General features: G+C 34.6%; 1 protein-coding gene across 7 annotated transcripts in view; it reads right to left on the minus strand.

Moving 5' to 3' along the window:
• RAPGEF6 (Rap guanine nucleotide exchange factor 6) overlaps nt 1–15,785 on the minus strand; it is a 217,613-nt gene that overhangs the window by 149,992 nt on the left and 51,836 nt on the right. For all 7 annotated transcript variants that reach the window (XM_067731647.1, XM_067731645.1, XM_067731644.1 and 4 more), the window contains one exon: nt 8,256–8,325. In XM_067731647.1, coding sequence (XP_067587748.1) covers nt 8,256–8,325 — 70 coding nt within the window. The remainder of the gene's footprint in view (nt 1–8,255; nt 8,326–15,785) is intronic.

A 15,785-nucleotide genomic window follows, 5' to 3' on the forward strand; every position in this document is an offset into this window, starting at 1 on the left:
CTATATATTTTTTGTTATTAGTAAAGTTTCATTGCATATAATCAGAAAGTGTTTTCAGTATATCTACTTTATGGAAATCACTGATTTTTTTTTTGGTGAACATATGATCAATTTTTGTGAATGTGCATTGGACACCTGAGATGGTGTAGTATAATGCTGTAGAATACAACATATATTCATAAAATCCACCTTACTGTTTATTCTGTTTAGGTCTTCTATCTCATTTTTTGTCTACCTGATCTATTTTATACTAAGAACAGAGAATTATAGTCTATTTAGTAGCACATTTCTGTCTCACTGAATCTCCTGTAATTTTTGCTTTATACAGAGGGTTTCTGTGTAATGTGCTGCATAGAAATTCATGTGTTGTATCTTTACTGTAAATTGTGAGTTTTAGCATCAAAAAATATGCCCCCTTCTATGTCACAGTTAATGCTTTTTGGATTGAATTCTACTTTGGTATTAAGATTACTGTATCTGCCCCCTTTTTATTTTCACTTGTTTAGAATACCATTGTCCACTGAATCATTTGATTCAGGAATCACAGAAGTGTCTCTTATAAACAGTATATAGTTGTTGCGTCTCCTTTTGTGAGCCAAATTGAGAATCTTTTCCTAATAATAGGTGGATGAAGCACATTCACATTTACTGGTATGATTAATATTTTCAGTCTCAATTCTGGGATAACATTTTATAATTATGTGTATTTTACTACACTTGTTTCTCTAAGAAACGTGTATTCTTTGTTTTTTAATAAAAAATTTTTTTTTGGTACTTAGGAAGACCTGTATTTTTGTTTTAGTGATTACTTCTGTACTTAAACCGTTTAAATGCCCTTTGTCTTTGTATTCTTTTCCTTTTTCTCATACAATTTTTAAAAATTGAGATATAATTCACATACCATAAAATTCACCCTTTTAAAGTATACAATTCAGTAATTTTTGATATACTCACGAAGTTATACAGTCATTACCAGTATCTATTCCACAACATTTTCAACATCCCAAAAAGGAACTTCATACCCACCCATTAGCAACTACTTTTTCTCTCTATCGATTTACCTGTTTTGAATATTTCATATGAACAGAATCATACAATATATGGCTTTTGCTATCTGGCTTCTTTTACTCAGAATGTTTCCAAGGTTCATCCATGTTGTAGCATGTATTGATATTTGATTCCTTTTTACCACAGAATAATATTGCATCATGTGCACATATAAAATTTTGTCTATTCACTTATCAAGGTGATGAATATTTGGTTTTTCTACTTTTTTAGCTATTATAAATAATGCTATGAACATTAGTGTTCAAGATTTTATGTGAACGAATGCTTTCAATTCTCTTGGGTATATACTTGATGGGTCAATGGTAATTCTATTTTTAGCTGTTTGAGGAGTTGTCAAACTATTCTCCAAAGTGGTTTCACCATTTTACATCTCTACCAACAATGTATGAAGACTGATTTCTATACACCCTTGCCAATACCTGTTACCGTCCACCTGTCTTATTATTACCCTTTTACTACGTGTTGGCAAAGAATCTTCATTGGGCATCTTGTGTTTCTACACATTTTGCTGGGTTTGCCAAGAATGAAAATCCTAACCACTCATTATGTGGGCCATTTCTCAGAGCTGTGTTTGTAGCAAGCAATCTTGAAGGATGAAGTAATGTTTCCTACTGGAAAAAGAAAAAGCCCGCTTACTATAAAAGCACCATATTTATTCACCAAGCGCAGTGTTTCTTAGCTGCAGTACAAACCTACTATATGCAAGGCATCCACCTGGGCCATCCAGCATAACCTACACAAGACCTAGGGAACAAGGGGAACCTACAGAAATATGCTAATTATTATAATTAGCATAATTATTATGCTGCTCACTATACCATGAGTAATGGAATTCTCTGTCTCTGACCCAAGACATGTTTTGGTCTCGTGTCTTCTGCCAACATCCATGAAATAACTAGTAAACTGTTAGCTTTTAAATATAATAAAATCAAATGTTAGATTGGATATTATCTAATTTAGCAGTTTTTATTGGTATTTTAACTCTCTTCCGTTTTTTTTATGCAACAGATGATCAGTAAGAATGTTTTTTCCTATTTCACTCTCCCTTTTCCTTTTTTATTTGTATTATTTCTACTTAGTCACAACATAAAATGTATGTCCAGTAGTCTTCCCCTCACATCCCTACCTTTGTTTTAGTCTTAGCAAGTACATCCATGTATTTTAAATGCTCGTCTTCACTTCTTTTGCTGAGGTATTCCCAGTTATCTCTCAACTGGATAAAATATCCTCCAGGAGATTCCTTAAAAAAACAGCTCAAGAGTACCTAATTCCCTAAAAACTTACATACTGAAAGCTGTTTTCCCTCAACCTTGATATCTAACAGAATGTGGCTGAACATAAAAACTTTGTTTCATACTTTTTCTTGGAGTTTTCTTTTTAAATGCTGCTCCACGGCTGCCTTGTTTTGGTTGCCTCAGTGAAATTTAAAATGTCTGAACCAGTGCCGTTCTTTTGCCTTTAGAAGTTATGTAATGTTTTTGCTTGGAAGCATAAGATTTTTTATCTTTCCCCAATATCCAGTGGACCCTTTCAATGTATAGATGTGAATCTTTTTCAATTTCTGGAGAATTTTCTTTGAATATATAGCTTTAAATATTAGTTCTTTTTCACTGATTTTTCTTTCTTGGGACTCTAAAATTCTGAATGTTATCCCTCCATTGCCTGTCTTTAATTTCCACTATTTTCTCTGACACTTTTTCCAGCTTTAAGACTGCACAGAACAATGTATAAGCTTAAGGTATACAACACTGTTGATACATTTACATATTACAAGATGATTACTACCATAGCTTTAGCTAACATCTCCATCACGTCACAGTTACCATTTTTGCAGTGAGATGGTTTAAGATCTGTTCTCTTAGCGACTTTCAAGTTATGTAACACAGTAATTCTGACACTTTTACTTCATTCTTGTGTCATTTTCATTCACTTGGTTCTTTTCCTGCCTTTCTTCAATGCACCTTATTAAATTTTCATTTGACTCTATTCCCCCCGGGGGACCTTAAAATTTATTTATTACTAAAATATTTTTTTTCTTTGTTTTCCATTCCTTTACTAAGTTCATATTCTTTTTACTCCTTTTTTGGGGGGGGGGGGCGGATTTTCTTTTCCTGGTTTTTAAATTACTGATTCTACATAGTTTTTGTTTTTCAATATCCTCAACTGGTTGATTGAATATATTTAACTCTGGAGTGTGGTCACACTCTACATCTGCATGATGGTTTTTCTGCAGTGGGGAGGAGTTTTTTTCTCAGTTGACATGTAATAATTTTCTTTTATTTTTATAATACCTACATATGGATTTATCAAGTTCCCCTTTTTACCTTTTTGTGGTATTAGGATGTCTTACAAAACTCCTAGTTTAACAGCACCTCTTTTGTCAAATACTTTGAAGTCCAGATGTTTTAAGATACTTTTTTCTTTTTGTTTTGCTAGTGGAAGGAGAGGTTGTAAGACTCTGATTTTGTGTTCACTTTGGCTTGTAGGCACCTAAAACTTACCCATGTGCTGCTTCTTCACCACTTAAATGCCAAAGAGAGCTTGTTTCCTTTTTACCTTTTATCTTAACCCTGAAGCTACGCATTTAGATGACTACTCTGAAAATTATTCATAATATTAAAAAACTTCACTGTAGTCTCTGTTCTGATCTATCATATGTATACGTACACACACACATATTTAATTTTAAACTTAGCGTGGAATTAGTCTTTCCAACAGTACAGGTCAACCCTAGGTCCATTTGCTAGCGTCCATTTTCTGTGTTTTCTACAGATCTGCTTGGTTGGCCTTTGTTCATCACAAACCCTTGATAAGGGTTGGGAGTAGAGATGAAGTGTGAGAAATAACATGCTGGGAAACGGTGATTTCTCTCTTTTTATTTACAATTATTTTCTAGTTTGAGTGTCCTCTGTCTTCAAGTTATGCTGTGAGCATGGTTTGTGTATAGATTTCTTATACCCTTCTTGTAGTTCTACACTGTTTTTAGAGGAAATACTGGGAGACAGGTAGTTAAGTGGTTACCGCTGTCTTCAGCTACCCAGAAGAAGAAAGATTTAAAAGTTTAATTAAAACAATGAACTAATAAAATTCTATAAAGCAATACAGATTTTAAAAGTTCAATAATCTTGTCATGGGAAGGTCTTTCTAATAAGCATGACTTCAAAAAGTCATAAGAGGAAAAAAACTCAACAGATTAAAAAAAATTATAACTGACATAAAATTTACTTCAGACTAAAGTTAAAAACTGATAAACAGCTTCTTACAACAAAAGGGTTCATTTACCTAGTAAGAAAAAGCTTTCATGAACAAATAAGGAATAATCCAAGTAGAAAAATGGGCAAGAGATAATAAGAAATATTATAAACTGATAATAAACAGATAATAAGAAAAATAAACCCTCCATAAAGCATATGAGATCATGCACAGGTAATTTAAAATGAGATTTCATTATAATGTGTCAGATTAAGATGACTAACCTATCAGGAGATGAGCACGGTGTTTAGAAACAGGCATTCCCAATCACCAGTGGTTACTCAAATTTGTAGAAATACACACGTAATAAAAGTATTTGACAGAACTTATCAAAATAGGAAGCATTACTTATAAACATGTATACTTGGACCAAGCATTTTTATGAATTCTAAATAATTTCACCTAAAAAATACTTAGGTATCAAAGATTTATGCTATTACAAAATGTTCAGTACAATTTTGTATTTCAAAGGATGTAATAACAGTGAAAAACTGAAAAAAAAATCAAGATTCATCAATATGGTGGAATAAAGACAAAATCCTCAGAAACTTCAGGAACAAAAATCTTAAAATTATTTTAGATTATTTTCTCCTATAACTCATAGAGCATTTTTAACTATGCTGATCATCAATAAAATACTGTTTTGGAATTAAAAAATTACCAATCATAAATACATACACTTGATGTAATTATTTGGGGTGATTTTAAAAATTTTATATATACACATACTTTTTTTCCCCAAAACATTTGGGTATAAATTGAAGAGAGGGTGATTCTTGACCCTAAAATATGTCAACATGTATTTCCTAAGAACAAGAATTTTGTCTTACATAACCCCACTACAATAATCAAAATCAGTAAACTCAATATTATCTAAACCACAGTCCATGTTCAAATTTCACCAACTGTGCCAACATTATCATTTATAGTTACTCCCCTCTCCTGCCTCCAAGATTTAATGCAAGATAAAAAGCACTGTATTTAGTTATATCTCTTTTTTTCCTCTTTTAATATGAAACAGTTCCTCAGTCTTTCTGTGATGTTTCTTGACACTGGGATATTTAAAGAGTATAGGACCTCAATTTTTAGAATGTCTTCCATTTGGTTTGTCAGCTATTTACCACTGATTAGCTGCAGGCAGGCATTTCTGGCAGGAATATGTCTCAGAGGTGATGTTCTGTCCTCCTCAGTGCATCATATCATGAGTAGTGTATCACTTTTTGCCTATATTGATGGTGGCAGCAATAATTTTTGTTATAGTGGTTTCCTCCACATTTCCCCATCAGAAATTTGGTAATTTTTCCTTTCATAAATGATTTGTGGGGAGATACAATGAGACTACATAAGTATCCTGTTTCTCAACAAACATTAGTCACAAGTTTTGGCATTCATCAACGATTTTCTAACTTAATCATTCCTTCTAGACTTATTAGTTGGCATTTAACTATCAGGAAGAACTCTTCCTTTTCATTCATTCATACCATTAGAAATTAACAAATTCTTTATTATACAGTAGGGTACCATCAATCACTATACATTTTTATTTGGATTCTCAAACTGTCCCAGATTTGGCCAATGGGACTCCCTTCAATCTCGTTCCTCTGTCCTTTTGCCAGGTCCCTATAATTCTCTGAATATTTCCTTACTTTATAAGGTAGGTGATGGAAGTATTTCATATTTTGACAGAGGAAGGTTTTAAGTGGCATACATTTGTAATATCAATAAATTGTACACTTAAAATATGTTTGTACACTTAAATATATATGTACACTTGAAATATGTACACTTAAAATACTATCTAGAGTATGTTAATACTCTAGATAGTAGTGCTTTCTACATTGTTATGAGCAAGCAATTTTAAAACTGTCTTAGGTGTCAGTAAATGTTTTGATGATGATGGAAACCAAGTTTCTCACTGTTAGTGAAAGGAGGTACAAATAAGCAAAATGAGAAAAACAGAATAAACTCTAGATTTTAAACACAGGTACACAGAAACAAAGAAATAAATACAGAGGTGTATATATGTGTGTATGTATGTGTATACATACACTCAAACGTACATTTTCTAGCTCTGTTCAGTGAAAGGCCCTACAAGCAATGAAGCACCTGGAGCAATGAAAACAGCTGGCTGCCAGATCTTGGTTTCTAAATACTGCTTTAGAAACAGAAAAGGCTAACTCCCAGTTTGGGGCAAGAAAAGTACAACTCCTCCCTTTAATCTAAAAGGAAAATTAATTTAATTGTTAATAACTTTAGTAATTAACTTAATATCTTAAACTGTACATTTAAAAATGGCTAAAATGGGGTCTTCCGTGGTGGCGCAGTGGTTGAGAGTCCGCCTGCCAATGCAGGGGACACGGGTTCGTTCCTGGTCCGGGAAGATCCCACATGCCGCGAAGCGGCTGGGCCCATGAGTCATGGCGGCTGAGCCTGCGCGTCCGGAGCCTGTGCTCCGCAACGGAGAGGCCACAACAGTGAGAGGCCCGCGTACCGCAAAAAAATAAAAATAAAAAAATAAAAATAATAAAAATGGCTAAAATGGTAAATTTCATGTTAAGTGTATTTTACCACAATGAAACAAGACAAAAAAACAATGTACAAGGTGGATGGAGCTTAATCCACGTATATAGTCCACCCTCTGTATTCATAGATTCAACCAACCACAGACTGTGTAGTACTGTAGTATTTACTACTGAAAAATATCTGAATGTAAGGTACTGAGCAGTTCAAATTCATGTTGTTTAAGGGTCAACTGTATATGAGAACACTATGGCAAAAGCACTATTTTTTTCCCATAAAGTATGAGAAATATAAAATACACCAACAGACAAATAACTGAGAAAACAGTACTGCCTGAGGCAGTTTTCTTGCCATGTCCCTCAATGCATTTATTTAGAGGAAAGGGTTCTGAGAACTTAACAGATATGCCATGTATACCAACACTTAAAGAAAATAAATGTAAAACAATACATAGTCTAAGCCTTGAACAAACCTAAAAAAAAATAACATTCACTGAATATTTACTATGCAGATAGCACTCTGCCAAACTATGGAAGACACAAACAGAACAAGAAATAATCTTTGCCTTTTAGGAGCTTAAAATCAGTGGTTTATATGAAATTTAGGACACTAAGCTCACGATAACGTAGATGACCCAGTTTAGGGAAGAGAAAACAGAATCTACCTGAAGATGTCAATCTGACTGTAACACCATGAAATGGAAAAGTGGTTTAGTTTTGAGCCCTGATATTAAAAGACTTCATTAAGAATTCAACCTCGTTTCTCAAGTTTAAATCAAATCAGATGACATGATCATTTACATGAGATGCTAGTAGGACAAAGAGTCCATTCAGTATTAACTATTTTCTAGTAAGGTCATCTCAGAACAAGGCAAAAGGCCGCTGTGTTCTGGATCCTTCAAATGGTAAGGAAAAAAAGTCTTATTTTCTATAGTTACATCAACTACCTAGCTTTCTCAGGAAAAAGTAAAGAATTATTCCTTAAATACACTCTGAAAGTAAAACTATTAAGATCTAAACCATTTCTTACTTGGATATAACAGTATCTCTTTTTTTCTACCTCTTTCCTTCAAGTCCAGGGTACAGAACATGGATGCTCAAAGATTATTAACTAAATTGAATAGGAAAATCAGGATCTCCTTTCAGAGCTCTTATTTAAATTTTCTGATAGAAGTAGTAAAAGAAATTACCAAATTTGCAACATTTTTTATATAATTGCATCCCTTTCAAGGATCAGAAAAAAACTTTAAAGTGGATGAAAATGTATCGAACTTGGTATATAGTTTGATGCTACTTAGTAAAATATTTAAAAAGTCACAGTAATGGAACCTCCTTGAGTGTTTAAAAGCCTACTACATTTAAAGTTGAAAATGAAGCATATCAAAAAACAATTTCAGTATTCTTTAAAATTCTTACCACAATCATTTCTGAAGGCTCTAATACAAGACACTCACATCCTCTTTTTCCTCCAAACTGCTTACCAAAACTATAAAAACAGAAAAATAATTTCTTTAGCAAAGGTTATAAATAAAATGCATCAATATAGAAAAAATGAACCCAAAAACCCCTACATGTTAACCAAGAAATTCTGATCCTATCAGGTACACTAATAAGATTTTTTAAAAAAAACAAAACAAAAACTTCCTTTTACTTGCTGAGATATATATAAGTGGTCTCAATACACAGTTGGGTCATAATTATTTTAAAAATTCTGCCTTTAACTAGTCTCTAAAACTGATTATAAATGATATCTGCCTAATCTCAAATTTTGAACATCTATTAATATGTGTTGAATTCAGGTAAAACCATACTTACTAAAGAGTGAAGCCACAATTATGGAATATTTTTAAAAAGTAAATTTTTGAGAGTGATATTAGATAACAGATAGAAAAAAAACTTTAAAAATACTCACACTTGAATATACTAAAAAATGTAGTGAGATGCAGAAGTGGTTTATTTTTAAAAAACAGTGTTGGAGCCACTGGCTAGCTCTTTGGAAAAAATTGAAACTGCAGTAGTACTAAAAGAAAATTTGAGTATTTTTATGTTATTTGTCTGAGAGAAAGATTTCTAAGCAAATCAAAAGAGAAAGCACTAATAAAGGAAAAAACTGATGTTTTCATTTTAAAAGACATACTGAATTTTTTAAAAGGTGGGATATGAAAAAAATACTAGAGACACAAAAGGTCAACATACTTAATATGCAGAGTGTACATAAAAGAAATTATAAAAGCACTCTAAAATATTACAAATTGGAAGTACCATGGCTAATTATAAAATATATTATTATTACAAAAATAATTTTAAAATTCCAATAACACAAGCAAAACTATAAAAAATAAACTTAATGAAGAAATATAGAAGTCATTTATAAAAAACTACACAATTTTATTGATGGACTGAAAATAGGGCTTAATAAAAGAAGTAATATAACATACACTTACAAAGAAACTCAATATTATAAAAATATCAATTCTCCACAAAGTATAAGGTTACATACAAATACTAGTTTATAGCCAAATCCTAATCAAAATCCAAATGAACTTACTTTTGAACATAGCAAAAAAGTCACTGCTGTTTTTTCTTAAGCAGTAGCCTGTATTATTTTTGTATTTTCCCCAAAATATTCCTACCTCATCTAATACATAAAACAATGAAAAGGAAATTTGCAAAAGTCTGCTTTCATTCAAGATGGAATAACAGGGACTGGATTTACTCGCCTATGTGAAAAAACTGGAAAATCAGACAAAACATATTAAACAACAGTTTCAAGACTTCGGAAAGCAGGCAGCACAGGGATGTGATTCCTTAGAGAGGGAATTAAAAAACTAAAATGACCCCTACAATATCCCAATTTTACTAAGTACAGGCAATCTCTAGGCCACAATGTAAGAAGGGAGAAACCTAACAGAGCCTGCCAATCTCACTGAATTGAAGAGACAGAGACAGTTTTGGGGTGCAGGTGATGGAGGAAAGATCTTTAACATTTATAGGGCAGGATAAAGGAAAGGAGGGAGCAGCAGAGAGAGAGAGGAAGAGAGACAGAAAGAACAAGAATGTGCACGAGAGGGCATGCATGAGTGCACATATGTGCTCTGGTGATCTTCAGAAAGGTTCCATTGAATCTTTGGATGAATAATATGAAAATGTGAGAAAAATACAAATACTAGCCACAGTGGAAAGACCACATAATACATGGAGCATCAGGTGGAATCTTCAGAAATCCATTTCCTTTTAATGTGATAAATTAGTCCTACATTAAGGAAGTGCTGGACTCATTCAAACAAATATTAAGACTCAAAATGGATTCCAATTAGCTAAACTACATGTCAGAAGAAAGCCTAATACTACCTAAAGAAATACAACAAAATCTGGAACCCAGCAACATAAAAGTTGCAAAGTCTGACATCCAGTAAAGCAAAACAAAAAACAGGCATGCAAATAGGAATATATAATCCACAGCCGAAGAAAAACCAATCAATAAAAACAGAACCAGAGCTGTCAGCAGTGAGGGAATCAACAGACAAGAACACCGAAACAGCTATTTCTAAGTATGCTCCAAATGTTTAAGAAACTAGAGATAAACATGAATACAACAGAGAAACAGAAGCTTAAAAAAAAAAAGACCTAATGGAATGTTCTACCACAGCACATATGTAGACACAATGTCTGGTTTTCCCATTTTTTAGTAGTGTTAAAAATCGTTGGGCTCCCCTGATGGCTCAATGCTTAAGAATCCACCTGTCAATGCAGGGGACACAGGAAAATCCCACATGCCGCGGAGCAACTAGGCCTGTGCGCTACAACTACTGAGCCTGCACTCTAGAGCCCATAAGCCACATCTATTGAGCCCGCGCACCACAACTACTGAAGCCCGCACACCTAGAGTCCATGCTCCATAACAAGAGAAGCCACCACAATGAGAAGCCCGCGCACCACAACGAAGAGTAGCCCCCACTGGCCACAACTAGAGAAAGCCCGCGCACAGCAACGAAAACCCAACGCAGTCAAAAACAAATAAATAAATAAAAAATCGTGAATGGTTTCAGACAGTGTTAACTTGATATGTCCATTATAAAGTTTCCTCTCAATTTTCCATCTATTAGTTTTAGCATCCATTTTTGATCAGTGCCTAGACCTAAAGTATTATTAGGGGCTATTGAAAAAGGCATTTTATAATTCTAATTATTCTTACTGAATTTTTTTAACATCTTTATTGGAGTATAATTGCTTTACAATGGTATGTTAGTTTCTGCTGTACAACAAAGTGAATCAGCTATACATATACATACATCCCCATATCTCCTCCCTCTTGCGTCCCCCTCCCACCCTCCCTATCCCACCTCTCTTAAGTGGCCAAAGCATGGAGCTGCTCTCCCTGTGCTATGCAGCTGCTTCCCACTAGCTATCTATTATACATTTGGTAGTGTATATATGTCCATGCCACTCTCTCACTTCGCCCCAGCTTACCCTTCCCCCTCCCCATGTCCTCAAGTCCATTCTCTACGTCTGTGTCTTTATTCCTGTCCTGCCTCTAGGTTCTTCAGAACCATTTTTTTTGTTTTGATTCCATATATATATGTGTTAGCATACAGTATAGAGGTTCCTTAAAAAACTAAAAATAGAACTACCATATGACCCAGCAATCCCACTACTGGGCATATACCTAGAGAAAACCATAATTCAAAAAGGGTCATGTACCACAATGTTCACTGCAGCACTATTTACAATAGCCAGGACATGGAAGCAACCTAAGTGTCCATCAACAGATGAATGGATAAAGATGATGTGGCAGGGCTTCCCTGGTGGTGCAGTGGTTGCAAGTCCGCCTGCCGATGCAGGGGACGCGGGTTCGTGCCCCAGTCCGGGAGGGTCCCGCGTGCCGTGGAGCGGCTGGGCCCATGGGCCGTGGCCACTGGGCCTGCGCGTCTGGAGCCTGTGCTCCGCAACGGGAGAGGCCGCGGCAGTGGGAGGCCCGCGTGCCGCCAAAAAACAAGAAAAAAAAGATGATATGGCACATATATACAATGGAATATTACTCAGCAATAAAAAGAAATGAAATTGGGCTATTTGCAGTGAGATGGATGGACCTAGAGCCTGTCATACAGAGTAAAGTCAGAAAGAGAAAAACAAATACCGTATTCCTACTGAATTTATCAGCTAGAGTACTGATATAAAGAAACACTCCCTTGTGCACCACAACTAGAGCCTGTGTGCCACAACTACTGAGCCCTCGCACCTCAACTAGAGAAACCCGTGTGCTGCAACTAAGACCTGAAGCAGCCAAATATATATTTTTTTAAAAAAAGCAACACACTCCCTCATCAACTATTTGAGTTCCTGGTACAATAATTTACACAAGAAAGGCATGAGAAAAGCTGCAATGGAGATGACATGATTGTATATTAAGTAAATTCTATACATTCTGTTTTTAGGGAATTCCCTGGCAGTCCAGTGGTTAGGACTTGGTGCTTTCACTGATGTGGCCTGGGTTGATCCCTGGTCAGGGAACTAAGATCCTGCAAGCAGCATGGCGTGGCCAAAATAAAACAAAGTATTAAAAGGAAAGAAATAAGTGAATTTACCAAGGTTGAAGGATACAAGCTTAATATGCAAAAGTCAACCCTTTTACTGTATGTTAGCAATGAAAAATCTGAAATATCTTTTAATTTCATTAAAGGCAGAATAAAAACACAGAAAACTTGAGATAAATTTACCAAAACATGAACAAGACCTGTACAAAACTGCCAACTAAAACACTATAAAACATTGCCAAGAAAATTAAAGATGTCCCAAATAAAATAAGGTATCTCCTGTTTATGGATTGAAACGTTCTACAAATTCAATATAATCAACAAGTTGCCTTAGAGAAACTGACAAAATGATTCTATTTACATAAAAATGTAAAAAACCTAAAATAGCTAAACCAATTCTGGAAAACAAGAACAAAGGTGGAATATTTTATATTTCAAGATATACTTTTATAAAGCTAGAATACTCAAGATAGTATGGCATCAGATTAACTTATAGATCAATAAAACAGGAGAGAAAACAAAATCAGACCCATATATACAAACTCAACTGATTTTTTGACAAAAGTGCCAAGGGAATTCAATGAGGGAAAAGATATTATTTTCTATAAATGGTGATGAAACAACCAGATATCAATACAGAAAAAAAGATCTTAACACCATAAACAAAAATTAGAAATGGATCGGAGAATATAAATGAAACAATGGAAATTATAAAATTCTCATCACAACAGACTTTTTGTACGTGTCCTAGACAAGGGTTAGGAAGCTTCCTTCCACATATCTAATATTTTAAAAATTTTATCATGAACAGGCTTTGGGTTTTATCTGTTTTGGGTTTTTTTCTGTTTACTGAAAAGATCATGTAGTTTTTGTCTATTTTCCTTACTAATGGAGAATACTGCATTAATTGTTTTATGGATGTTAAAATTCCTTGCTCTCCTTGGATAAACCCAATTTGGTCACAATGTCTAATACTTTTAATACATTCCTGGATTTGATTTGTTGTTATTTTGTTAATGATTTCTGCATGTATATTCAGGAGAAATAACAATTTGCAGTTTTCTTATGACACTACATCATCAGGACAATACTATACTCATAAAAGAGATTGAAAATGTTCCTTCTTCCCCTATTTCTTCATTAAATATTTGAAAACACAAGCAGTAAAGCCATCTGGGCCTAGGCGTTTCTTTGTGGGAATATATATAATTATTAATTTATTAATTTATTTACTTTTTATAAGTATATTCAAAGTGTCTAATTCTTTTTGAGTGCATTTACAGTAATCTTTTTAAGATTTGCCCAATTTGTTGGTATACGCTGGCTCATAAAATCCCCTAACAATACTTTTAATTTCTGTAGGATGGTAATATCCCCTTTCAATGCCTGATTTTAAAAATCTGTGTCTTCTTTTTTAAAAGATCAGTCTAACTCAAGGTTTAACAATTTTGTTGATCTTTTCAAAGAACTAGCTTTTTATTTCATTGATTTCTCTCTACTGTTTTTCTGTTTTTTATTTCACTGATCTCCACTCAAACTTTACTTCTGTTCACTGAGTTTACTTTGTTATTCTTATTGTTAAGCTGTAAACTTAAGATGATTGAATTGAGACCATACATTTCTCATAAAAGTGCTATAAATTTCCCTCTAAGGTCCTTCAGTTGAATTCCATCAATTACGATGCATGTTCATCTTCATTCATTTCACAATATTTTCTAATTTCTGTTGTCAACTCTTCCCTGACCTGTGGGTCATTTACAAAGGCACTGTTTCAATTTCCACATTCTGCTGGTATTTATAATTCAACTCCAGCATACTCAGAGGACAAACTCTGTATGATTTCAATCCTTTTTAATTTACTGAGACTTGTTTTATGGCCTAGAATATGCTCTACATTGGAGAATGATCTCTTAAGTCTAAAAAAAATTATGTATCAGATCAAAGTGGTTAATAATATTTAAGTTTTATCTTTATTAATTTTTCAGTCTAGCAATTCTATCACTTACTGAGAGTAGAGTTTTCAAATCTCAGCCATAACTGTTGATATGATTATGTGATTTTTCTTTAGTCCGTTGATGTGATGGATTAATTGATTTTTGATTGTTGAACCAGCCTTGTATACCTGAGTTAAATCCCACTTGGTTACAGTGTGCAATTCTTTTTATTCATTTCTACCATATCTCAATCTGGTTCTTATGTTTGCTCTGTCTCTTCCAACTGTGTCTTTTGCCCTTCAGAAGTCCTTGTAATTTTTTCTTGCTAGTCAGACATGATGTACTGGATAAAAAGAATTGCTGTAATTAGGCCTTTAGGCATATGCCAGTAAGATGTGAGGGAAGGGGAAGCATTTTACAGTTCTATGATTAGGTCTCATTCCTTTAGTGAGCCTTTGCCTGTGGATTGTGAACTTCACACATTTCTCAGTTTTTTTCCTTCTTTTAGGTGGGACAGGATTGCTAGAGTGGGCTAGCGCTGAGTTACTTCCCTTTCTCCATACAAAAAGCTAGAGCCAACATGAGTTGGGTATTCCCTTTCTGCAGGTCTGTTAGGCTCTGGTGAAATAGTTTCTCCTAACAACAGACATTCTTAAGAAGAATGTTCTGGCGTATTTCAAAATGGTTCCTTTTTCCTTCCCCCTGCCAGGAGCACACGGGCTTTTTCTCTGTTATTCAGCATGAGAACCTGGCAGAGATCCGTGAGGTAAAACTCAAAGTGTGGAGATCCCTTCAATGACTGTGTCTCCCTGGATTTTTTAACTCTCAGAGTAGTCCATACTGAGCTTCCAGCAGTTCATCAATTACAGTTCAATTGGGGTTTCCCCGGTGGCGCAGTGGTTGAGAGTCCGCCTGCCGATGCAGGGGACACAGGTTCGTGCCCAGGTCCGGGAAGATCCCACATGCCGCGGAGCGGCTGGGCCCGTAAGCCATGGTCGCTGAGCCTGCGCGTCCGGAGCCTATGCTCCGCAACGGGAGAGGTCACAATGGTGAGAGGCCCGCGTACCATGAAAACAAAAAACAAAAAACAATTACAGTTCAATTTTCCCTACCCTGGCACTAGCTCCCTCAGAGACTGCTGCTTTAAATTTTGATTTTCTGTGTCTGTCTGTCATTGTAATTTGGGGACAGCAGATTGCCCTTGTTACCTCACTTCCCTTATGGATCTAAGAAAGGTTACTGATTTTTCAGTTCAACTTTTTACTTGTTATTAGGACAGAGTGGCAGTTTCCAAGATTCTTACATGGCCTAGTGGAAACTGGGAAGTCCAGGAATATTTTGAATCTACAGATTAATTTGGGGAGACTTGCACTTAATAATATTTCATCTTCCAGTGTATGAACATGGATTGTTTCTACATATATTTATATCTTCTTTAATTTCACTTAGTAATATTTTACATTTTTCATTTTACAGTA

The sequence above is a fragment of the Pseudorca crassidens genome, chromosome 3 (genome assembly GCF_039906515.1).
Source record: "Pseudorca crassidens isolate mPseCra1 chromosome 3, mPseCra1.hap1, whole genome shotgun sequence".
Taxonomy (NCBI): domain Eukaryota; kingdom Metazoa; phylum Chordata; class Mammalia; order Artiodactyla; family Delphinidae; genus Pseudorca; species Pseudorca crassidens.